We start from the raw sequence: 24,391 nt of genomic DNA, 5'->3' as shown, positions 1-24,391 counted from the left end.
AATGTTGAATTAGATGCGTTATGTTCTTAGTGGATGGGCTTGGCACCTCCCCCAAACCCCCTCCCCAATGCTGGCTTTGCCGGTGGTTTATTCACCTTGTACAGTAATCAATTTTTTAAATTTTTGAAAGAATATGATTTGTTTGTCTACTTTTTTTTGAATGTTTTACAGTATATTTATTAGAAGATGGCCTGAGGAGCAAGATCTGATAAGAGAAAGTGCGTACAACCCATTTTAGGTGTACAACGTATTGGTTACTCAAGTATGTATACAAGGTTTGGTTGATATGAAATCGACAGATAGGTGCGACTTTCTTAACCTGTGCTCTTATATTGTCCACAACTGGAGTATCTAAATACCAGTATGGAGAGGCATAGATATGAATATTTGATATAGCCCTAGTAACTATGCAAGATCGAACAGACATTTGGGTTGTGCTGAAGTTCATTTAATTACGGACGGCGCCGACTGAGGCCTTTACATCAGATCAAATTGATGATTGATTTGAAAACAGATAATGGTAAAACAAGCTGCAAGATTGTCGCCGCATCTTGGAGAATTAGCATCGTATAAGGCAATATACTAATAAATTAACTGTCTTTTTAATCGATGGCTTTTATGGATCTGCTCATCCAAAGCATCGGCTTTTTTTTTAGAGATATGCCATATATACCGATGATTTCCGATAGTACAGTATATTTCATTGATTCATCTAAGTTAAGTTGTGCTGATTTGTAAGAATCATGTACCTGACTGACCTTCTTTTTATATGTATGATTTGCTTGATTTGCGGTTGATATCCCACCCTCCCCAAATCTATCAGATTCAATACTATTGGAAATCTCGCAAGTTGACCCTATTCATCTTCGTAATACTCAATGCTATCTACGATCAATCCCGTTTGTCAAGGTTACATTAACCATCAATGTCCGACTTGTTATAGTTTACAGCAGTAAGACCTGAATGTCATGCTGTCTAACCTCAAGCTGGGATAAGATACTCGAGATGACAGGCTGATCTCGCTGGTCTAATTGGAAATACTTGTTATGGCGATCCAAAACTACAGTGTAATGAGCTTGATTTATGAAAAAGACTCGTAGCGGAGGTCATATCGATGGAAAAACGACGAGCCGTGCGTATTTATGTCACTGAATAATAGATCAAAGAGAATTGTTCTTTATGAAAAAGAATTTCGATATTACTACATGCTTAGGCAATGCAGTTTTTGTCCAATCTTGCTTTATATGTTGGATGTGCGCACATTCAGCATAATCTCTGTGATTAAACATGATAAGTAGCACAAATGTCATTGCATGAATCTCAAAACATTTGATGGTGGAAGACATAGGTAATGATAAAGACACAATTCATTCAAGAAAACCAGCAAGGCAATGAGCTAGACCCTGAAGAGATGAGGGAATAGGGTCCAAGGGTTCATTCTAGAGTCGGAAAAACGTTGTCATTCAGTGAAATCCTTCGAATGGAAACATTCCAATTACAAGTAATCAGTTTGTGCGCTTGAATTACCTTGTCTTCCCCATTTTCTCCCTTGATTTTCCCTGCAAGTAAAATGAACTGACATTACTAAAGAAATAAGGTTCAATGTGGTATAGCATTGCCGAGGGATCATTACTTTATTCATCAAGGAAGAACAGAGTTCTGTAATACATGTGAGAACTTTAAAATCTTCAACATCACACAGAAAAGGCAGTGGGTAAAAGAAATCAAGGGTCAATGGTCAACATTACATAAACAGGAACAGGATGGAAAATCGGTTGAATTTGCATAACCATATACATAACCTGATGTTTTCTACGTTCATAAGTTGAGCTGTTTCGAATGTAAGTTCTACATGTCCCATTGGTCGACTCCCGTGGGGGTGCTAGATGTCTTCTATAGGACAGCACCACACCGCTTCAGAACTGGCTTTCAATGAAGACATCCAGCACTTGCCACCAACGGCCAGCCTTTTCTCATCAGTGAAATAAATTATCCATATAGCACAAACTCAATGGTTAAGCTCATGTTTGACAAACAAATATAGAGATCAGCAGTATTGGGTTTTGTTGCCATACAGAGTAACTCATCCGAACCGATATCGGTGCCATGGCCATCATTTTACGTTCTTGATCCGAAACAAATGAGGCAATCAATATTTTGGGATGCCATGAAATGTCTCGCTTCTTGTTTGACGCTGCATTGAACCTACAAATGTTCAGCATTTCACTATACTATTTTCCTGTGAGAATTGCATTACACAATCCAATTCCCACGCGGCCTCACAGTATCAAATATATTTCCAGCAATTTGAATAGTATAACCTTCTTGCCTGGTGTTTACGGATGATTCAAATGGCCGGGAGGTAGTCTATATTAGGCAGGAGAACCGTGTAAAACCTATGAAAAAAAAGTTTTCATTTGGATTTTGTATGGGCTCCGGTTAAAGCCAATCATACCACTATATTTGCAAACAAAATACGCGATGCCAATAAGAACCGTAGTAAATAGATGCTCAGAGTGATGGTTTGTATGTGTTTGTGTGTACATGTGCGTACAAGGTCATCGACGGCAAGACATTTAATGGATAAATAAAGGCAATTTGTATATTTTCATCCTGCTTGGTGCATGGGAAAAAAAAAGCTTCGTGCCCTGTTTTGTTTCTAGTTTCTGCTTTATTTATGATCCTTTAAAGGAGAATTATATTCAGAACACGTATCTGTCATAATACATCAGAACAGGCGTGTCGTATCATCATTAAATATTCTCTTTTTCGAACAAAAATGTTAGTTGTTATTGCAGGTATTACCTAACTAAATCAAGGCAAACCTTGCTCATTTCTCTGTCGTGTCCATTGCACCCCCCCCCCCACCCCCAATTTTTGCCGGATTTCTAATCATCATCAAAGAGGAGATGCTGTTGGTCATGAAAAAAAAAAAAAAAGCTATATAAAGAGATGCTTCCAAATCCCAATAAGATTTTCCGTCTTTATATACTCTACTCTACTCATATACAAATAAGAAATGTCAGCTGAAGCAGCAGCAGTTAACAACAACAATCAAAATATCCATCTTGATGACAGCAGAAGTGATCTGGAAGCAAAGTTCAATAATGCTTCTCACTATCAACAGCAACAACCCATCCCTATTTATGCTGCCCCTACTATTGCTAATCCTGGTCCTTTGGGTTTGAGTTCATTTGCTTTGACCACTTTTGTCTTATCCCTTCATAATGCTGGTGCTGGCGTGCCTGCTGATGGACCTAACAATGTGGTTGTCGGTCTTGGCATCTTCTATGGTGGACTTATTCAATTGTTGGCCGGTATGTGGGAGTTCCGTACTGGCAATACTTTTGGTGCCACTGCTTTCTCTAGTTATGGCGGCTTCTGGTTGTCGTTTGCTAGTATCTTCATCCCTGGCTTCAACATTTTGGGATCTTATCCTGAGACTGCCGTATTGAAGCAATCATTAGGTATCTACCTCTTATCCTGGGCTATTTTCACTGGTATCATGTTGATCGCATCTCACCGCTCAAGTGTGGGTCTTGTCAGCATGTTCTTCTGTCTCTTCATCACCTTTGTCTTGTTGTCAGCTGCCGAGTTCAACCATAGTCTGACCACCCAAGTTGCTGGTGGTGCATTTGGTGTTGTCACAGCTGTCATTGCATGGTATAATGCCTTGTCAGGTCTCTTGACCAAGGATTCATCCTTCTTCCTTTTACCTACTGGCCGTCTCAATTAGACAAATCATGATTACCCATTTTCAATTCACCACCACCTTTCAAACAGATCCGCCTTGTAATACTAGCAACATACATCCATATATCCCCCTCCCCCTCTTCTCTCTGTTTCTCTAATCCTCTTTCCTTTCTATTCTATTTAAATTTTTTATTATTACACTGAAACAACTTATTAATACAATACCAGTTCTAACATGTCTTACACATCAACGTTTCTGATCTTTTAATGCTGTCTTCATCCGCGGGATCCCATAAAATGGTGGGCGAGACTAAAAAGTTGGTGCCTGTGCATTGAGACGTTTTGTGAATAATCGCTTGATAAGTGCGTATACAAGATGTATAGTGTGGGGGGGGGGGCTATCTCAAGTGATACCAGTTGCTCTTTTCCCGTCCAGCGTCATACAAGAAACCTTGTTTCTGGAAAAGCATTTGTTTATGTAATATAGAAAACGTTCTGAATCATTTCGTGGGAACTGCAGCCTTTGAATAATTGTTTCAAAAACGGATAAATTGCTTATAGAGAGGTTTTTGTGTATTGGAATGGCATACACAAAAGACTTGTGTTTTCTGCTACATATATGACAGGCCATAGATCCTGTTTAATGGATCCAATGTGGAGCGGAAACTATCCCCTTTTGACATTTCGTTAAAGTTTGATACTCTATCGCAATGGATATAAGCTCCCCGGATTAAATTAGTCTTGGGATACAATGAATAGACTTAAATTATCTTCCTTACTACACCATCAATACCCCCCCCCCCATTATTTTTATTGAATGTTGCCAGGCAAATAACAGGTAGATCCAAGCCATTCCCAGGCCCCGTTTGCGTAACATTACTTGCCATAAATATTTGAAAAACATGGGGAAATCAATGGCGAACTAGATGGTTTATCCTTTGATTTGAATAGCGATTTCATGGTGTGGGAATTCCTATTAAAATTCTAGTATTCATCATTGTTGCAAATCATGGCATTTCGTCATTATTTACCCCACACTCTTTCTCATCAAATCAGCAAAATGTACAAGAAAAGAAGCTCCAGAAACCAACTACAACTAAAACAAGGATTTTATTTGATTTCAATCTTCTTCATTAGCAAAGCAAGATTCCATGATGAAATCAACGAAATCTTCGTCTAATACATCATTATCGTCAGCCAAATTGCTGAACAGAGCACCATGACCACCCCGTCTGATCCAGGCTTCTATGATTTTGATGGCATCTTCCTTTTTATCAGGGACCTCTGCCCACTCCTCAAGGGCCCATTCTGTCATTGCCCAGCCCAAGTAGCCACTGGTCAAGGCATCTCTATCAACTTGCACAGCGTTTCGATAGTAAACCTTTGCATTATCGAGCAGCTGTCGTTGGTTGCGTTTAGCAACTGGCAAATCCAACGCAGCACGAGTAATACTCAAATCGCCCATCTTGTTTAGAATATGTGTGTTTTTGGGCTCCAATGCCATAGCTTCTTGAAATGATTTCATGGCATTAGCGTATAGCTTCCATACTTCTTTACCATCTGTATCAGGATTCAGTGCCGTCTTCTTCTTATCAGCGACTTCACGAATAGCTTGTCCAAAGGAAGATAGGACATCGCCTCGATCACAAAGTGCCTCCACATTCTTCTTGTCGTATTTTGTCACAATCTCGTTCAGTTGGTCGATGGATTTCTCAAACAGCGTGCTGTCCACAACACCTGTTGCCAAAAATGAGCGGTCTGCCATAGCAGCGTACATTGCTGATTGCTTTGAGTTAATTTGAATACGGGCTGCATTTTTCTGTTTTTCTGCATCCACATTGTCGTCTGTTGACTCATTGGGCATTTGAGAGTACCATTTTTCAGCAGCTGCCAGCTTTGATTTGGCTCGGCTAAACAGATCCATAGACGCAGGGTATGAAGCGAGCATGGATGCCATGGTTGTCATGGTTTCCGAAGTAGACAATAAGGTTTCAACCAGAGAGTAGGCTGTCGTGGGTTCTACTTTGGTGACAGTAGTGAACTCTTCAGATGGTGTTGATGCAGTTGTGGGCTGCTCACTTTGCTCATGGTCATGAGTATGTTTCTCTTCTTCCTCTTCAGATGAATTCAGCTCTAAATACTCCTTTTCCTGAAGATCATACATACTGTCGAACAATGTAATTGCTTCTTGTAAAGCTACAGCAGAAGCGGCGTAGGCATTCTCGATCTCTGTTGTTTCTTGCAGAATTTCTGATCGTTGATGAAGTGCTTGAGCCAAATTAAATTGGGCATCAGTCTTGTTTGGTTCCAGATCCAATGCCACTCTGAATTTCTCGATAGATTGATCTACTTTTTCCAGTTTCTCTTCAGGAGACGCATGGGATGGTAAGAAGTTGATAAGCAAGAATAAAACTCGACCCCTACATGTTGCGTGTTGAATGAATGTGCCGCCTTTATGAAATGATCAATCTTACCAATTATAAACGCAATCTGCATCCTTTGGATTTGCTGCTGAAGCTTTGCCATACATATCTGCTGCTCTTTCATAATTACGCTGAGCCTTGTCTCCGGTTTGGTAACGTTCACCTTGCTCTTCATTGTGAATAGCCTCTAAAAGAAGCACACGCGTGTGTCTGTCAGAATGGATCACTGTAGTGTCATTCGCTCCAATTTACCGTCCATGAACTCTTCAAACGTTTCGGGCTCCTTCTTCTTTTTGGCAGGTGCTTTGGTTTTCTTGGCTCTTTTATCGAGGTTTCTTCTCATTTTAGAGTAAAGTCTTGTATCAAAAGATGAGTATTGGCATAGCAAAATGCATTTTTTTCTCCATTTGAAGGCATTACAATGGAGAAAGTGCAGTCCGAAACAGTCCTTTAGTTTCAACTATCAAGCTGTCAACCATCGTTGCTTGAAGATCATGCAATTCAAGCTTCAACAGGTGTTCTATAATTTAATACCAGCGTATAATGTCAAAGCTCATAGCAGAGCGCAAATCTCAATAGATCCAATGGCAATATCATTATCTTGCTCAGATGAATAGAATATCCAACTCTGCTGGATTTCTCATTCCAAGATGCTCAATAAACTTGGAATCTCAGCTTTCAATATAGCAACTAACCTAGACTAGCATTAACTATGGCTTGAGTTAGAGGGAGTGGTTTTGTGATTAATCCCTTCTGATATACAGGCTGTAACTAGCCGAACATTCAAAGCCGCTTACTGACATGTCGATATTGTCCCGGGAATAACACAGCATCGAAAGCTGAGGAACCATGAGCTGTCAAAATGACAATGTTGGAAATGCAAACAGATTGCAAAACTTGCATGTCAGTGTTCCTATATCACATATGTTGCTTTCTGGATGGTATCCCTCTTATCACCACAAGGCAAATAGCATTCAACGAAACTCCAATGCACTTAAAATGGCAGAGAAGCCAAGTGATACATTGCCAAGATGGCTGTCCTTGTTCTATAAACACTGCCATCTTCTAGACAGATTGACAGCTGATATGATCCATATACGCCATTCTCAATTCGCTCACGATCTCGCTTGCATTTACCCAGCCCCAGTCGATAGTTTACCTTACTCATTCCCCCCCCCCCCCCTCAAAACTATCGTCATGCAATTTTTTTTTATTGATACGTGTTCTATTTGATCATCCCGCGAGTTGTTTATGATTTCTCTGCAATAGATGTAACGATGGATATAGTGATTTCTTACGCAGTAGGCTTTTCCTTCTCAAACTTGGCACCTGGAATGTTGGAAGGGTGGAAAATACGCTAAAAGAGAAAACAGATGGTCAATTGATCAACTAGCAATGGCATTGATTACACTCTCTTACTTGAGCATCAGCATAAGCAACACCAAAACCCCAACCAGTGGCGATAGCAATGGGCCAGGTACGTTCTAACAGTAAATACTCAGTGTTAGTAAACAAAATCCATCCCTCTTTATCATTCCTAAAACCAAATACATACTCTTGAATAGCAGAGCAGAAGCAACGATACCTGCACTCAAACCGAGTCCAGTTTTCACAACGAAATTGGAGATGGTGCGGTCCCACTATCACACAATGGAAGAATGTTACATTTGCGAATCCATCATGGCCATCCACATTGAAATACCTTTTGTGCCAGGATATCTTCACTTGGGATTTTGTTTTCGGTAGACATGATAGATTTCGATTGAACAAAGAAAGCACTGAAATAAACAAAATAAGTTTACCCCCGCATACTTTGGGAATTTCTTCTCCTCCTCCTCCTCCTCCTCGTGTCTCGTAGTTGGTTAGTGAAAAAGTTTCGTTTGTAGTTTCTTTACGTCACCCTCATCATAACTGGGATTCAAGGTAATCCAATGTTTCGCAAGACGTTCACGAATCCAATGGAAAAGATCTGCTGGGTGGATTGTTACATTGGGATCTTGGATGTTGATCCAAACGCCATGATTTCGTCAGGCAACTGATAGTGAGCCAAGATATACTAAGGCTGTAAGCAATACGTCAATCTTGATCGATAACATATGTCATATCATGGCAATGTAGAGCTGCGCTTGAATGGCATTTGATATAAGCCCATTGGATACACTGATCTACGTTCAACAGAACAATAGACATCTGTTTTTTTTTTTTTTTTTTTTTTTTTTTTTTTGCAATGCGAGGGTGCTTGCCTGAACATTTGAGCATCGTACAGGTATGCGGTTAGGCTTATTGCCTCTTTATATTCATGCTGAAGCGACGAAATATCAAGAGATCAACCATGAATGAGAAACCTGCTGTTAATGTATACAAATGTTGTGGTGGGCGGGTAACTCCGAAACACACAGAAAGAGCACTGGACACATGCAATGATGCTATTCAGTTTTTCCTTTTTCCTCTCTCCCTTTTGGTTTAGAATCCTCATTTTTCCATCCCTCTGCCACACACTCCTTTTCCTTTCCTTACATACTAATCATTCCAGAAATAATGATTAGCTGTATTCCTTGCGTTCATGTAAAGCATGCTACTCTAGTTAACAATTGCTATCCACCAGTCAAAGACGGCAGCACTATACCTCGTTCTTCCGAACTTAGCTACCTAACATTTTATGCGAGCTCAAAACCTGCAAAGCTGACAAAGGTCGGCTCATTTATACAGAAACGAGTCGAAAAAGACATTAGAAAAGGAAGAAAATTGTAGGTATCCTCAAATGTCTATGCCAATCGACCATTTTTGTTAATCCATTGCCAATTGATCACATAGTCAGAACATAGTGTCGTTGCAAATCATAAAAGCATTGATTCAAACTTGCCATCGAGACCTCAACATCTTTTCAAAATATATTGTAAAGATACTGAGTTTGCTACTTGATACAAGAGACATCGAGATCATCGATCGTAGCTGCGAAACAGTAAATACCAACTGCAAAGAAAATGTCTTTATATACAGCACTAACTTGGGTATTGCAGTTTATTGTGTTTTGTAGCTACCACGATGGAAGTACACTCGGTGTTGACTCAAGCTTCACAACAGATTACGAATCTCTTTTGAAGAAATTTTCGGGTTTTTGCAATTATACTAACGAAGACGTAGCGTTTGCATTAAAGTAAACTTGCATACATTTAATGTTTGACATGTAATTTCAAAACTAACGCCTGTATAGAATGAGCTACATCGGCCATCGAGCTGTTCAAGCTGCTGTAACATCAGGTGCCCTACAATCTTCTAATTTCAAGATGCAATTAAGCATTTTATTCCCTCCCTTAATGATCACAATTGCTTCTAAACCAACCAGTACAACATTGGATACAAGGTAATACAAGAAGAGTGTGTCTTACATAGTATATTCTCATGCAGATGATTTGATTTAGCAATGGTAGTGTGGACATACGAGATTCCGCTTTGAATAACAGCAAAGTTAGCCCTGAAGTGATTGAGTCAATTGCAGCACACACCATATCTATATTATTCAACAAGGTCACTGGCCCCTCTGTTAGACTTTCCCTTGTTCCTTTATTCAGGTAAGGATGATACTGTGTTTGGAAAAAAAAACAAACAATTGAAGATGCTCTTCTAGTTATTTAGACGAAAAGGAGAACTGGTGGCCCCCTCAATTGGCTGTGAAAATTCTGAAGTTAGTATTGGACTCTCTACAGGTAAGAAGCGCTTTGACAGTGTATACGACAGCAATGTTTATGCTTCTCGACTGTATAGCCTCAATACAGACATCTGCTGGTATCCGATTTACTACAGCATTTGGATACATTCAACAAGCAAGAGGACATTATGAACGATAAACATGCATCATTGATTTCTTCGCTGGATTCCATTCTCAACGCAAATGTTCCTCTTGCTGGCATCTCTATCTTGGAAGTATTGAACAGTTTATTTACGCTCCTCATCAAATCGACGCAATATCATCCATTCAACGTATCGGCTGTCAGTGAGAACGAAATCCAGGAAGATACTGTCGTTGATGTAGAAAAGACGACCGGTCATGCCAATTTGATACAGCACGGGCTTATCCATTGTATTGGTGGCCTAGCAACGCAGAATTACTATGACAACCAGCTGAATGATATGATCGGTTATTTGACATCAAAATTGCGCACAAACACCTCTTTGGAGCAAGTAGATGGACTGTTGATTCATGATTATCGATCAATCGTACTCTGCTGCTTGGACAGTGTTGTCCAGGGGTCGAAATCAGCTATTTCACCCAATTCAAGTGAGGCCGAGATCAGAATTGCTGGTACAAAGATACCTTTAGATGCTTGGAATCCAGCCCTTGGCTTGTTGTGTGACAAGAACGCCAAAACTCGTATGAACGTTGCCAAATGCCTATATGACTTTTTACAAAACATCCCACCCAAAGTGTCTATGGAATCCACAGAGTAAGATGTCATCTTGTTTGATATTAAGGTAGTTGGTCTAACGTTGCTGATCTGTATAGCGAATATCCCAAACATTCCTTAACAGAGCTACAAGACAATACATTTGTAAATCAACTCATTTACGCTATGTTGGATTGGGTCTTGATTTCTGATTTCAATATTACCGATTTGCGATTCTTTTACGCATACTTATGCCTACTTAATCGCAAATTTGGTGTGGATGCCACTGTGGTAATAGTGCCGCTCATTTTCAAGATTCAACAATGCATCCAAGAACACAAAATCAGCTTACAAACTAGGCAATACGCCATTGAATCTGCCTTGATCTCTTGGTTTGCTATGGTCGCTGAATTTTACAATATTCAGCCATTATTTGATTACATCCAAACTATCAAGTCAAAGAGAGGAACACAACCAGACGATCTTAGATTGACTGAGTCCATTGACTATACAATCAAGGAACCCGAGTTGTTCTCTATCAGCATTGACGATGCAGCTACGAAAGCGAATACAGCATGGATTGATCGTAGCACCATTGTTGAGCTGATGTCAAAGGAGGGAAATCTTCGAGACGAAACGGACACACATGGACTAGATTTGGAGGCCAAGCTATTTGCTGAATGGGGCTCTGATGCATTTTGTAAGTTGCTGGCCATCCTTCTTCGGGGGTTTCAAACTAAGTCTTTTTTTTTTCAGTGAGAAGTGATCAAACCATTCGCTCTAGGATTTTAATAGATTCCACCAATAACAAGCCCAAGTTATCAAGCCCTTGGGAACACGCAGAGATGGAGGTTAGCCAATTTAGAGTCATCTGTAAAAGTTTATTTATTTATTAACGGTCTATGAATGTTAGCGATCTCCGTTGGCAATGGAAGACAAACGAAACAGTATTCGAGTTGCAACACTGAAAGAGGCACTTGTAGCTCAAACAGTAGCAGATGACGACATGGATACCGATTCAACGCAGAGCAATTCCTTGTCAGCTCACTCAAAACCACCTCCAATGCGTGCAAATGAGGTGAATGCCCTATTAACAGAACTAAATCTACCTCAACAAATGGCTCCAAGCACTGTATCATTAGTTAATCCCCCTTACAAGTCAACGTAATTATCCACACACCTACTATTATGTATTATACAATCTATCATTTCTCTTATAAATTGACCTACATTAAACAAAAGATTGAATTTACATTAAGGCGCAAGGCGACTTGTTAAATTTAATGTTATGCTCGTCTTGATATCAGTAATGTGAGTCATCAGAGTTTTAAGAAATTATAATTGAGTGCTACTTATTTATTTAATTAACATAGTTAATAAATATTGCTGTAATAACAACGTAAACAACACAGTATTCTAATAATAATAATACCTAGTAAGAAGCATCTATCCCATGAGATTCTGAAAAGGATATCTAATTAAATTACTACTGCGCCTTATTATCATACGATTCAATAGAAAATAGTTTGTTTGGATACTCATTTATTACAAACACACTATAATGTTAAATGACAGATCAATAGGAGATTAACTAGTTGTAACCCTTCGCTGTTCCAACCTCTTAGCCAATCAGATTGCTTGAAAACTCCGCTAGCCTAAAAAAAATTTGCGAGGGTTTCCCCCTGTTTTGATGTGAGGCAAAATTTTAAGCGCCGCTATAGTAGCAATATAGCCGCTGCTATCATCAAACTTCCCCCAGGTGCTAGAGCATGCCTTACTTACACCACCTAGCTTTAAATACTGGCATTGAGACCCTCAATCATCACTAAAGTAAGTAGCGATAACCAAGTGGAGGCAGCCTATCTACCTCCTAGCCTCGGATAAAGTCTTGTTGAGCTTCAGGGATAGGCACATCCACACAACGTAATAAAGATGTATGCTTCAAAAGAAACATAATAACAAAAGAAGCGAACATAATAATACTATAGGAGTATAGTAGTATATGTAGGCAAAAGAAAAAAAAAGAATGCTCACACGAAGTGAGTCAAAGGAAAGTATGTTATGAATAAAACATTAAAAATGTTCACGTTATTATATTCTTGTTATTGCAACAAAAATACATACATGAGCAATGTGCATGATAACAGTCTGATGATGTAAAAGAACACAAATGCGCACAGTTGCAGGAGCAACAGTAGCAGCAGTGTAATGAAATAGCCACCCAAACGCAACTTAATTGAAAACCAAAGTTCATCAAATAGCACTCATTCAAATTCATGCTATTTGGATCTATTAATGAAAGCGCTCAAATGTACATCAAAAACCCATTTAAAAATACTAAAGTAAAGATGCACGCTTATATCGCACATCGTGTGAATGAATCACTCCTGATCACAGTGTATTCAATCACACCCATGATGGTCGTAATAGGTGATGGTATCTTTATCCAAATAGAATTAAATCAATAACAAGCATATTCAAATATGACAACTATGCCCTGCTGCCATAGTTGCACAATATCCCAGATAAAGGATTCCATGCTTCAATAACAAACATCATACTTTAAACCATCAAGGTTACATTAAATCATGCTATGACGATAGCTCACCCAAGCCCAGCAAGGTTACTCAAATCGACCCTTATGGCCAGTGCTCCTGCATTGACTACCACTTTAAATCAAACATCAACAACATTTGCCAGATATCGCAATAGCAGCACCTATTGCTCTCTATCATCACTAATCCTACAAGCCAGATGCAAATGTATAAATACTCTTCTTTTTTTTACTCAATTCCAGGATCTTCAGTTCATTTTATACACAAAATAAAATACAGTTGATTTCTATTGTATTTTACCTTTGCTTTATTTTTTTTGTGAAATCCATTAAACCTGATTTCACTGCATTTTTTACAATATTCAAACTATATTTTATTAAACAAACCTTATCACAATGTCTGACAATACCAACAACTCTGGCTCTCCTTCTGTCCCCTCTGCTCAAGATTCTCCTGCTCAACGTCAACCTGGTGACGATACCATTGAGCACACTAGGCAGCAAGTCCAGGCCATCCACTTGGATCAAGGTACTGATGTCGGACAACAACCTCAACCTTCAAACCATCAAGAGGATATTGCCATGATGGATGCTATGCCATTGCGATCCTCTCCTGTTCCTGCTTTGGCTAACCATGCTCCCAATGATGGTGGTGAATCCTCATCTCAAGTTACTTCTCATTTGTCTGCGTCGACATCATGTTCATCAGGTAATGCATCCTCCTCTGCTGCTGGTTCTAGCACGTTGAATTCCATCAAGAAATTGGTCTGGCGTCGGGATTCGTTTGTACGTCTGTTGCTGGACATGGTCGAGGGAACTGATATGAACAATGAGCACAGTCAAAAGCATATTGAAGATATGCGATCCAAGATTGAGGACCTGAATCGTCTGATCTCCACTGTCAAACACTCAGCCAAGCTATCCGAATCTAATGTCACCGCATCACTCACTGGTGACAATGAGGGCATCTCATTGTCCAAGCAAGACCTACCTAAATTCCAACTTCGTTCGCATGCCACCAAGTACTTTCCCAACGAAATCTCCTATGATTCGATTCACCATTTTCTGCGCTCCTTTGAGAAGGTAATTTCGTCTTCAGGCAAGGCTGTCGAAAATGTATGGCGGCGATACATTCCACTCACGATTCCACACGACCTTGATCTCTGGTTGAATCAAGACCTGCTGACAGCAAAGTCGTGGTCCATGGCTAAGGAAAAATTCACGTCCAAGTTCAGTAATGCTGCTCTACGCTTGGATGCTCGTCGTGAAGTTCAAACCGCTACCATGCGATCTGGAGAAACTACGGAGGAGTACTACAACCGTTTCGCTCGGGCTATGATGGAGGCAGGCTACTCATCTGAAGATACCACTCTTGGCGATACATTCTTGCTCGGCTTCCCCAATGAATGGCAGATCCAAATCAACGCTGTTCTCGGTGTTCACTTCCCTGGGTGTTCTAACTTCACCGCCAGTCAGATTGTCACCTGTGCCATGAACGTCCTCAACAGTCAAAAGTGTCCTGTTTCGTTTGTCAACGCAAAGCGACATGGTGGTTCTCGTGCTTCGTCCTCTTCATCCGGTTCATCTGGATTCTCTTCCTCTGCTGCTGCTTCTTCTTCTGCTCCTCGTTACTACTGCTCAAACCATGGAGGCTCTCAGGCCAGACATCACGAGAAGGACTGTCGTCTGAACAAAGGTGGTTCTTCATCAAGACGTGTAGTTGAAAAGGCAAACGTACCCAAGAAAGCCAGCGGAAACACTTTCTGCAAGTGGTGTGGCAAAACTTGGTTCCACGGTCACTCTTGCACTGAGTACCAAGCTATGAAGGGTTCGTTCAAGGTGTTGAGCGTGAGAAGAGAAAATAGTGGTCATCGACCCTATACAACTGGCTCCAGTAGTCAGAAACAAAAGCGTCATTCCCGTAATGGCAAAGGAAAGCAAAAGGACTCCGGGTCCAGCGAAAGTGACCTCTTCCGCGAGGCTATGGAAGACAAAGAATGTAAGTCTTCCACATCAAACAAAAACACTTTCAATTTAATAACACCATTGCTTCTCAATGACATTAGAATCATCGGAAAGGTGGATCCTGGCTCAGATGTTAGCATCATTAACAAATCCGTTTTGAATAAAAAATTCTCTACTATCAAAAATGTCAAAGCATTGGGTGGTTATTTAACCTTTTTGGGCATGAACAAAGATGGTAGTGCATCTAAAGCTGAACGCATTGGAAGCACCGAACCCATCAAAGTAACTTACATGAATGGAATCACATTTGAACATTCCTTTGAAATCATTGACTTCAATGATTCCATGGATGAAGAGTTTGATGTACTCCTAGGAGTCGACATCTTGCCTCGCCTCAACATCTATCTTAGTGGAGTAGCTCATTGCTTTCCTGACACCGAAAACGAAATTGCTCAATTCAAGAATATAAACTATGACACTGAAAACGTCTATAATCCAGAAAATGCTGATTATGGTACTTCTCAGGAACGTCACATCCTTCTACAACAGATCGAACAATCTCTGAATGCCAACAAGAACATCCCTGCTGACGCAGTATGTTCCATGCCTGAAAGTGTAGTGCATGTTCCTATATCCAATCCCAAGGATTGCTTCATTCGCCAGTATCCATTATCCATCAACTCGCATGCCGAGATTGACAAACAAATCAAAGAATGGCTTCAAAATAAGATTGTTGAACGCTGCAAACCCTCATCAGTGTTCCATTCACCTCTGATTACGGTGACAAAGAAGGATGAGAACGATCAACCCACCAAATTGAGAGTGTGTTGTGATCTTCGTCGCATCAATGCGTCCATTGATGACAATTACCATGAAAATTATGCGGTTCCCAAGATTCACGAAATCTTTGAACGAGTGTCTTCTAGCGCACGCATAATAAGTAAAATTGACTTACACCAAGCATACTATTCGTATGGTGTGCATGAAGCATCTCGCAACGCCCTTATATTCTCGCATAATGGCATTTTTTACAGATGGTGTAGGGCCCCTTTTGGCCTAAAATTTATGAGCTCTCTGTTCGTAAAATGCATGTCAATTTTATTCACTGGTTTATCCGACGAACTGAAATTCGAAATGGAAAAGAACATGGATCCTTCCCAAGTTGATCCAACCAAAGTATGGGGTGGCATCGAACACTACATAGATGACTGTGTCCTGCATAGTATCTGTGAGAAAAGCCACATCAAGCTTATCAATCTTGCCGTTAATCGCTTGACATCCGTCAACCTGCGCATCAATGTGAAAAAATGTTCATGGTTCCAGACATCAGTCTTTTTACTAGGCTTTGTGGTTGGACCTGGCATACAAAAGATTGATATGCGTCGTTTATCTGACATAGACGAATGGCCCATTCCCAAAACTGCAAAAAAAGTTCGCTCGCTTATGGGTGTCGTTTCCCATCTGCGAAACTTTTGTCCCATGCTGTCCAAGGTTGCTGAGCCCATCGATAGTCTTCGAAATGACAGTGACGTAAAAAAGAATTGGACACAATTGCATACTGATCGGTTCAATACCATCAAGCAAATACTGCTCTCAAACCAAATACTGCATGCTCCAGTGTTGGACGACAAAATGTTCCTCCAATGCGATGCTAGTCTCTATGGCATCGCTGCCTGTCTTTATCAAAAGGATAAACTGGGTAGAATCAAGCACATTGCATTTGTAAGCAGATCTCTCAATTCAGCTGAGCGCAACTGGTCTACAAACCGTAGAGAGTGTGCCGCTGTTGTCTTTGGATTCATCAAATTTAGATCGCTACTGTGGGGTCATAATGATATCGAGGTCCTGACCGATCATTTGGCATTGACCTACATGTTCACATCTACTTCACTAAACAGTACGCTCCAGAGCTACTTGGAAATCTTGGGAGAATTTCACTTCACAATTTCACATGTGAAAGGCATTGAAAATGTTCTCTGTGATGCTCTTTCAAGGGTATATCCAATAATTGATGAAGACAAATGGCTGGAAGATGAAAATGATCGACAGATGAGAAAACTGCATAAGCTCATTCTGATCAAAAGGGACACCAACAAAAAGATTGAAGTAAACCGTCAACGCACAGTCTATTCTCAGGACCGCAATCTCAACGTACTTGCTGTGAAACTAAATGGCAAAGAATTCCAGAATTCTACAACGGATTACATTGCTCCTCCAGAAGCAGATCGGGCTCAAATCATCAAAGATGCACATAAAATAGGCCATTTTGGCATTGAGTCTGTGGTTCAACATATCCACACGTATTTGGGTTTACATTGGAACACCATCTACGCTGATTGCAAGGAAATACTGAAAGCATGTCCTGAATGTGCAAAGCACAACGTCGCTCGTCGAGGTTTCAACCCTGCTAAAAGCATCGTCAGCTTTGACGCCTTTGATCACATTGCTATGGATATCTTAGGTCCTATGTCGATCACCGATAAGGGAAATGTTTATGTGCTGGTTGTGATTGATCTCTGTACTCGCTACATTATAGCTCGTCCAATTCCTAACAAAAATGGCGCTACAGTCGCTCAAGCCATACTATCCATCTATGGTGACTATGGTGTTGCTGTTAGCATCCAACAAGCTGACAACGGCAAGGAATTTAAATCCAATCTCATGGATCACTTCACAAAAACGCTTGGCATCAAGCAGCGACATTCTCTTCCTTACTACAAACAATCCAATGGTAGTGCTGAGAACGCTATCAAACAATTCGAGCATACGCTACGCAAAATGTGTGGTAATGACACGCATAACTGGGATGATCGCGTACCCATCGTCCAACTTGCACTCAACATGAAAGTCAAAGAGCGTACTGCCAGTACCCCATTCAGTCTCATGTTTGCTCGTCAAGTTAACGTCAATCCCAATCCAAATAAACTCAACCTCAATGGACGTCCTGCACTATCCATTCAAGAGCTCCAACAGCGTATCGAACACATGAATACCATCGTGTTTCCTGCTCTCCAAGAGCGTACACAACGGCTTGCTGAGGAATACAATAAGCGTATGGATAAACGTCGATACATCCTACCTGAACTAGCCTTTGACTCTCCTGTCATGGTCCGCCTTGAAGAAGGTCGTTCATCCAAACTCGCGCCTCTCTATGCTGGCCCATATTTCGTTGTCAAGCGTACCCAAGCTGGCAATTACATTCTAAAAGACGAAACCAATTCTCTCATGCATCGTGAATATACTCCTTCTGAACTCAAACCTGTCAACATTGATGAAACTACCATTGAAGACGAAATCTTTGAAGTTGAGGACATTCGCGATCATCGCTACCGCGATGATGATGAGATCGAATACCTAGTTAAATGGGCTGGTTATTCTGAACGTGAAAATGAATACATTACAGCTGATCTGTTCTCCTCTCCCATTCCAATCAAAAAATACTGGGAAAAGGTCAAGCTCAACAAGGAACTGCAACATCAAAGACATGCACCACTACCTACAAACAAACGCCCCTCAAAACAGGCTGGTAACAAGCGAAAAGCAGGCACTGATCACACAAGCCGCGAAAACACTCGCCGCAAACATTAGTAGCTTCCAGCTTTCCTTCCTCCACTGCCTTCGGCACTTGTTTCTCTGCTCTTGCTTATATCTATGTCTTCCTTCCTTCTACATGTTCCAATCAAATCACTTTTGGTCGTCTAAATTCATATCTCTGTCAACTTTTTCCCCACAAAAAGTTTAGCTGGGGGCAATGTAATGAAATAGCCACCCAAACGCAACTTAATTGAAAACCAAAGTTCATCAAATAGCACTCATTCAAATTCATGCTATTTGGATCTATTAATGAAAGCGCTCAAATGTACATCAAAAACCCATTTAAAAATACTAAAGTAAAGATGCACGCTTATATCGCACATCGTGTGAATGAATCACTCCTGATCACAGTGTATTCAATCACACCCATGATGGTCGTAATAGGTGATGGTATCTTTATCCAAATAGAATTAAATCAATAACAAGCATATTCAAATATGACAACTATGCCCTGCTGCCATAGTTGCACAATATCCCAGATAAAGGATTCCATGCTTCAATAACAAACATCATACTTTAAACCATCAAGGTTACATTAAATCATGCTATGACGATAGCTCACCCAAGCCCAGCAAGGTTACTCAAATCGACCCTTATGGCCAGTGCTCCTGCATTGACTACCACTTTAAATCAAACATCAACAACATTTGCCAGATATCGCAATAGCAGCACCTATTGCTCTCTATCATCACTAATCCTACAAGCCAGATGCAAATGTATAAATACTCTTCTTTTTTTTACTCAATTCCAGGATCTTCAGTTCATTTTATACACAAAATAAAATACAGTTGATTTCTATTGTATTTTACCTTTGCTTTATTTTTTTTGTGAAATCCATTAAACCTGATTTCACTGCAAGCAGTATAAGTGTGTAATACAACATGAAGACCAATGTTGTTTTCATGTGAAGCGACAGAGGCAATACAAACAACAATCCACGGTTATATAACAAAGTATCACAAGAAGGGCAATACAATTATATAGCAGTGTGTCATGCTTGCTATTCGTGAATACGAAGCAACAACATTGCAAGTATTTGTTGAACTGATCATATCACAGCCAACAAAAAAGAAAGAAAAGGCAATAAAGCAAACAGCATGAATGCATTATCGCGGGAAAGGAAGCAGTAGTACAAACGTTCAAAGAAGTTTATATCATTGCGACCGCAAGAAAAAAAAAGATACTTACCACTTCTTACCACAGCATCACAACCAGAGATAGACCAGAGAACCAGCATACATCAAAGATAACAGATCACAGGATAAGCAAACACCAGAGAAGAACCACCGAAGCAACGATATACCATCAAAGCAGCCACCGCCAAGTGTGCAGCCAGTGCACAGCAAAAGATCAAAAATAAATCCCTAGTAGAGTTATTCCAAGTAAAACCACGGTATAAAACGCGTTAACATTGTATCTTACGTCTATTGCATAACTGTCAATTATACTTGATTCAATTCTATTCACAAAGGTAGCGTTGTTTCATGAGTAGAGAGCTTGCGAAGTATAGTATATATATATATATATGTATATATATATATATATAAAGACGAAAAAAGAAAAGGAAAAAATGCTAATAAAAGGCTGAGGCTAAAAGACGTCACTGTTATCAATGTACCGCAAGGTAAGTATTAGAATTTGATAGCTTGCTACAAGGCAGCAAAGCAAGATATGAATTAGCAATTTTCACCATGAGGTTCGCCAACACCTTACCTATTAATCTGTTACATGTAATTAAGAGGTTATATTTGACAAGGGTAGCGAATTTACGCTTGAATTGAGCTACATGCTAAGAAAAAAAAAGGCGGTATTTTAAACTATCAATAGCCCAGCCTCCATAATACTCAAAATGAGGATTCATGGATTTCTGAAATCGTTCATCCTTAATATCATGCGATTCTGATAACAACATTGCTTTCCAGCTAAATAAAACTTGGGGTAGAACTTAAAGTAGAATCTAATGATACCAATTTTAAGTATTTTGGCCAACTTTATTAGGCTGATTTTTCATAGAATAGTTATTGCGGTTTTTTTATTGTTTTTGGCAGATTACTAGGTTTCTGTCATCAAAGTTTTACTTGAAATACTTATCATAGTGTAGAACAGACAAGAACCTATCGAATGAGCTCTTACTCAAAGAGCTAGCATGATTTTTTCATGAGATACCAACAGTTTTGTATCTCAAACAAATTGTCATCCGGATTTTTGCCTTGCTACTATAGGCAAATTCTGGCCAAAAATCAGTGATTTTTCACGAGGGAATTTTTGGTCATATCTCGTAAGAGACGCATCGTATTTAGATGAAACTGTGGAATTTGAGGCTTGATAGACTAAAATTCACGGAAAAAAAAGAATAAAAAAAACAGTAATGTCAACTTGATTGTAATGAAATAGCCACCCAAACGCAACTTAATTGAAAACCAAAGTTCATCAAATAGCACTCATTCAAATTCATGCTATTTGGATCTATTAATGAAAGCGCTCAAATGTACATCAAAAAACCATTTAAATATACTAAATTGAAGATACACATTTATATCACACATCGTGTGAATGAATCACTCCTGATCACAGTGTATTCAATCACACCCATGATGGTCGCAATAAGTGATGGTATCTTTATCCAAATAGAATTAAATCAATAACAAGCATATTCAAATATGACAACTATGCCCTGCTGCCATAGTTGCACAATATCCCAGATAAAGGATTCCATACTTCAATAACAAACATCACACTTTAAACCACCAAGGTTACATTAAATCATGCTATGACGATATATAGCTCACCCAAGCCCATCAAGGTTACTCAAATCGACCCTTATGGTCAGTGCTCTTGCATTGATTACCACTTTAAATCAAACATCAACAACATTTGCCAGATATCGCAATAGCAGCACCTATTGCTCTCTATCATCACTAATCCTACAAGCTAGATGCAAATGTATAAATACTCTTCTTTTTGTACTCAATTCCAGGATCTTCAGTTTATTTTATACACAAAATAAAATACAGTTGATTTATATTATTGTATTTTACCTTTGCTTTATTTTTTTTGTGAAATCTATTTAAACCTGATTTCACTGCATTGATAAAGGTATGTTTTATTATCAAACTGACAGGTGTAAAGTAAAAACTGAAGTCTCTCTACTGGCCAGGTAGATGATCCTTCTTATATACTATAACAATGGATAAAAGTTCTATTAATTAGATTAACAAATAAGTCAACTCAGATCAACTAATGTCTAATCATGCTAAAAGACAACTCCAGCAAGCTAATCATGATTTAGCTTTGTCTGGACGAATATTCAGACTCTTGTCTCAAGTACCTTAATCTATCCTTTGTATAAGGATTAATAATATCGATCTAGTAGCATGTGTCCGATAGGTACAGTCTTCTTAGTCTATGTTAATAGTAAATATCTGAGTGTATATCGCTAAGCATACATCTTTAGCATGTATCTGGATATATGGCATGTCTATAGCATATCGTATGCATGTCTATAGCATGTCTCATATATAGTACAAGTCTGTAGTACATAAAGTGCCTGTAGCTAGTATCACGAATATAAGCATGTGTCTTATAGCGTGGATCATGAAGTGCACATCTGAAGCAACAAGCTCATATTGCATTAATCTTGGTGCCTATCCAGATATGGTAAACATCCGTAGTCAATGTCGGAATACAAGTATAAGTCTATAGCGCCATCCATGTCCGTGGTGCCATCTATAGCCTATATCTTGTATAGTATGAATCTTATAGTACTAGCGTATCTGAAGTCCATATCTTCTTATAGTATAAACCGATATTATCGTACATCTAATCCAGTGTACATACAGTTTATATCTAAATCTGGTAACTGGATGAACTGTCGCAATGCAGATCATAGTGGATGTATTCTACAGTTTTATTCAAATACAACATGTCTTTCCTGAGATATGATCAAAAATGTAATCTTGGAAGATCATCGATTTTTATGCAAAATTTGCCTGTGATAGCAAGGCAAGAATCAAGATAGCAATTTCTCTCGAGATACAAAATTGACGATACCTCATGAAAAAATCATGCTAGCTCTTTGAGTAAGAGCTCATTCGATAGGTTCTTGTCTGTTCTACACTATGATAAGTATTTCAAGTAAAACTTTGATGACAGAAACCTAGTAATCTGCCAAAAACAATAAAAAAACCGCAATAACTATTCTATGAAAAATCAGCCTAATAAAGTTGGCCAAAATACTTAAAATTGGTATCATTAGATTCTACTTTAAGTTCTACCCCAAGTTTTATTTAGCTGGAAAGCAATGTTGTTATCAGAATCGCATGATATTAAGGATGAACGATTTCAGAAATCCATGAATCCTCATTTTGAGTATTATGGAGGCTGGGCTATTGATAGTTTAAAATACCGCCTTTTTTTTTCTTAGCATGTAGCTCAATTCAAGCGTAAATTCGCTACCCTTGTCAAATATAACCTCTTAATTACATGTAACAGATTAATAGGTAAGGTGTTGGCGAACCTCATGGTGAAAATTGCTAATTCATATCTTGCTTTGCTGCCTTGTAGCAAGCTATCAAATTCTAATACTTACCTTGCGGTACATTGATAACAGTGACGTCTTTTAGCCTCAGCCTTTTATTAGCATTTTTTCCTTTTCTTTTTTCGTCTTTATATATATATATATATACATATATATATATATATACTATACTTCGCAAGCTCTCTACTCATGAAACAACGCTACCTTTGTGAATAGAATTGAATCAAGTATAATTGACAGTTATGCAATAGACGTAAGATACAATGTTAACGCGTTTTATACCGTGGTTTTACTTGGAATAACTCTACTAGGGATTTATTTTTGATCTTTTGCTGTGCACTGGCTGCACACTTGGCGGTGGCTGCTTTGATGGTATATCGTTGCTTCGGTGGTTCTTCTCTGGTGTTTGCTTATCCTGTGATCTGTTATCTTTGATGTATGCTGGTTCTCTGGTCTATCTCTGGTTGTGATGCTGTGGTAAGAAGTGGTAAGTATCTTTTTTTTTCTTGCGGTCGCAATGATATAAACTTCTTTGAACGTTTGTACTACTGCTTCCTTTCCCGCGATAATGCATTCATGCTGTTTGCTTTATTGCCTTTTCTTTCTTTTTTGTTGGCTGTGATATGATCAGTTCAACAAATACTTGCAATGTTGTTGCTTCGTATTCACGAATAGCAAGCATGACACACTGCTATATAATTGTATTGCCCTTCTTGTGATACTTTGTTATATAACCGTGGATTGTTGTTTGTATTGCCTCTGTCGCTTCACATGAAAACAACATTGGTCTTCATGTTGTATTACACACTTATACTGCTGCTACTGTTGCTCCTGCAACTGTGCGCATTTGTGTTCTTTTACATCATCAGACTGTTATCATGCACATTGCTCATGTATGTATTTTTGTTGCAATAACAAGAATATAATAACGTGAACATTTTTAATGTTTTATTCATAACATACTTTCCTTTGACTCACTTCGTGTGAGCATTCTTTTTTTTTCTTTTGCCTACATATACTACTATACTCCTATAGTATTATTATGTTCGCTTCTTTTGTTATTATGTTTCTTTTGAAGCATACATCTTTATTACGTTGTGTGGATGTGCCTATCCCTGAAGCTCAACAAGACTTTATCCGAGGCTAGGAGGTAGATAGGCTGCCTCCACTTGGTTATCGCTACTTACTTTAGTGATGATTGAGGGTCTCAATGCCAGTATTTAAAGCTAGGTGGTGTAAG

The 24,391-nt window shown here is 39.2% G+C and overlaps 5 protein-coding genes across 5 annotated transcripts; 3 read left to right on the top strand and 2 right to left on the bottom strand.

Annotated features, from left to right (window-relative positions):
- Nucleotides 1-3,019: 3,019 nt before the first annotated feature.
- Nucleotides 3,020-3,736, top strand: ATC70_006732 (uncharacterized protein; the record flags this gene model as incomplete). Its single annotated transcript, XM_064826003.1, has 1 exon — nucleotides 3,020-3,736. One exon carries the CDS (start codon nucleotides 3,020-3,022, stop codon nucleotides 3,734-3,736), a length of 717 nt encoding a protein of 238 aa, XP_064687517.1.
- Nucleotides 3,737-4,813: 1,077 nt separating this feature from the next.
- On the bottom strand, nucleotides 4,814-6,459 carry ATC70_006731 (uncharacterized protein; the record flags this gene model as incomplete). The annotated part of the gene is made up of 3 exons (XM_064826002.1): nucleotides 4,814-6,113; nucleotides 6,168-6,303; nucleotides 6,369-6,459. The coding sequence occupies 3 exons, from the start codon at nucleotides 6,457-6,459 to the stop codon at nucleotides 4,814-4,816; spliced, it is 1,527 nt and encodes a 508-aa protein (XP_064687516.1).
- A 951-nt stretch (nucleotides 6,460-7,410) lies between these two features.
- Nucleotides 7,411-7,866, bottom strand: TIM23_1 (Mitochondrial import inner membrane translocase subunit tim23; the record flags this gene model as incomplete). The annotated part of the gene is made up of 4 exons (XM_064826001.1): nucleotides 7,411-7,473; nucleotides 7,536-7,600; nucleotides 7,672-7,756; nucleotides 7,819-7,866. The coding sequence occupies 4 exons, from the start codon at nucleotides 7,864-7,866 to the stop codon at nucleotides 7,411-7,413; spliced, it is 261 nt and encodes an 86-aa protein (XP_064687515.1).
- A 788-nt stretch (nucleotides 7,867-8,654) lies between these two features.
- PFA4_1 (Palmitoyltransferase) lies at nucleotides 8,655-11,669 on the top strand (the record flags this gene model as incomplete). Its single annotated transcript, XM_064826000.1, has 10 exons — nucleotides 8,655-8,863; nucleotides 8,931-9,078; nucleotides 9,137-9,273; nucleotides 9,331-9,480; nucleotides 9,539-9,688; nucleotides 9,745-9,823; nucleotides 9,882-10,561; nucleotides 10,621-11,201; nucleotides 11,258-11,352; nucleotides 11,415-11,669. The coding sequence occupies 10 exons, from the start codon at nucleotides 8,655-8,657 to the stop codon at nucleotides 11,667-11,669; spliced, it is 2,484 nt and encodes an 827-aa protein (XP_064687514.1).
- A 1,782-nt stretch (nucleotides 11,670-13,451) lies between these two features.
- ATC70_006728 (uncharacterized protein) lies at nucleotides 13,452-18,608 on the top strand (the record flags this gene model as incomplete). Its single annotated transcript, XM_064825999.1, has 1 exon — nucleotides 13,452-18,608. The coding sequence occupies one exon, from the start codon at nucleotides 13,452-13,454 to the stop codon at nucleotides 18,606-18,608; it is 5,157 nt and encodes a 1,718-aa protein (XP_064687513.1).
- Between the last annotated feature and the right edge of the window lie 5,783 nt (nucleotides 18,609-24,391).

Source organism: Mucor velutinosus (genome assembly GCF_035048745.1).
Source record: "Mucor velutinosus strain NIH1002 chromosome Unknown tig00001547, whole genome shotgun sequence".
Taxonomy (NCBI): Eukaryota; Fungi; Mucoromycota; class Mucoromycetes; order Mucorales; family Mucoraceae; genus Mucor; species Mucor velutinosus.
The sequence above is the reverse complement of the archived record's forward strand: the minus strand, read 5'-3'. Positions and strand labels throughout refer to the sequence as shown.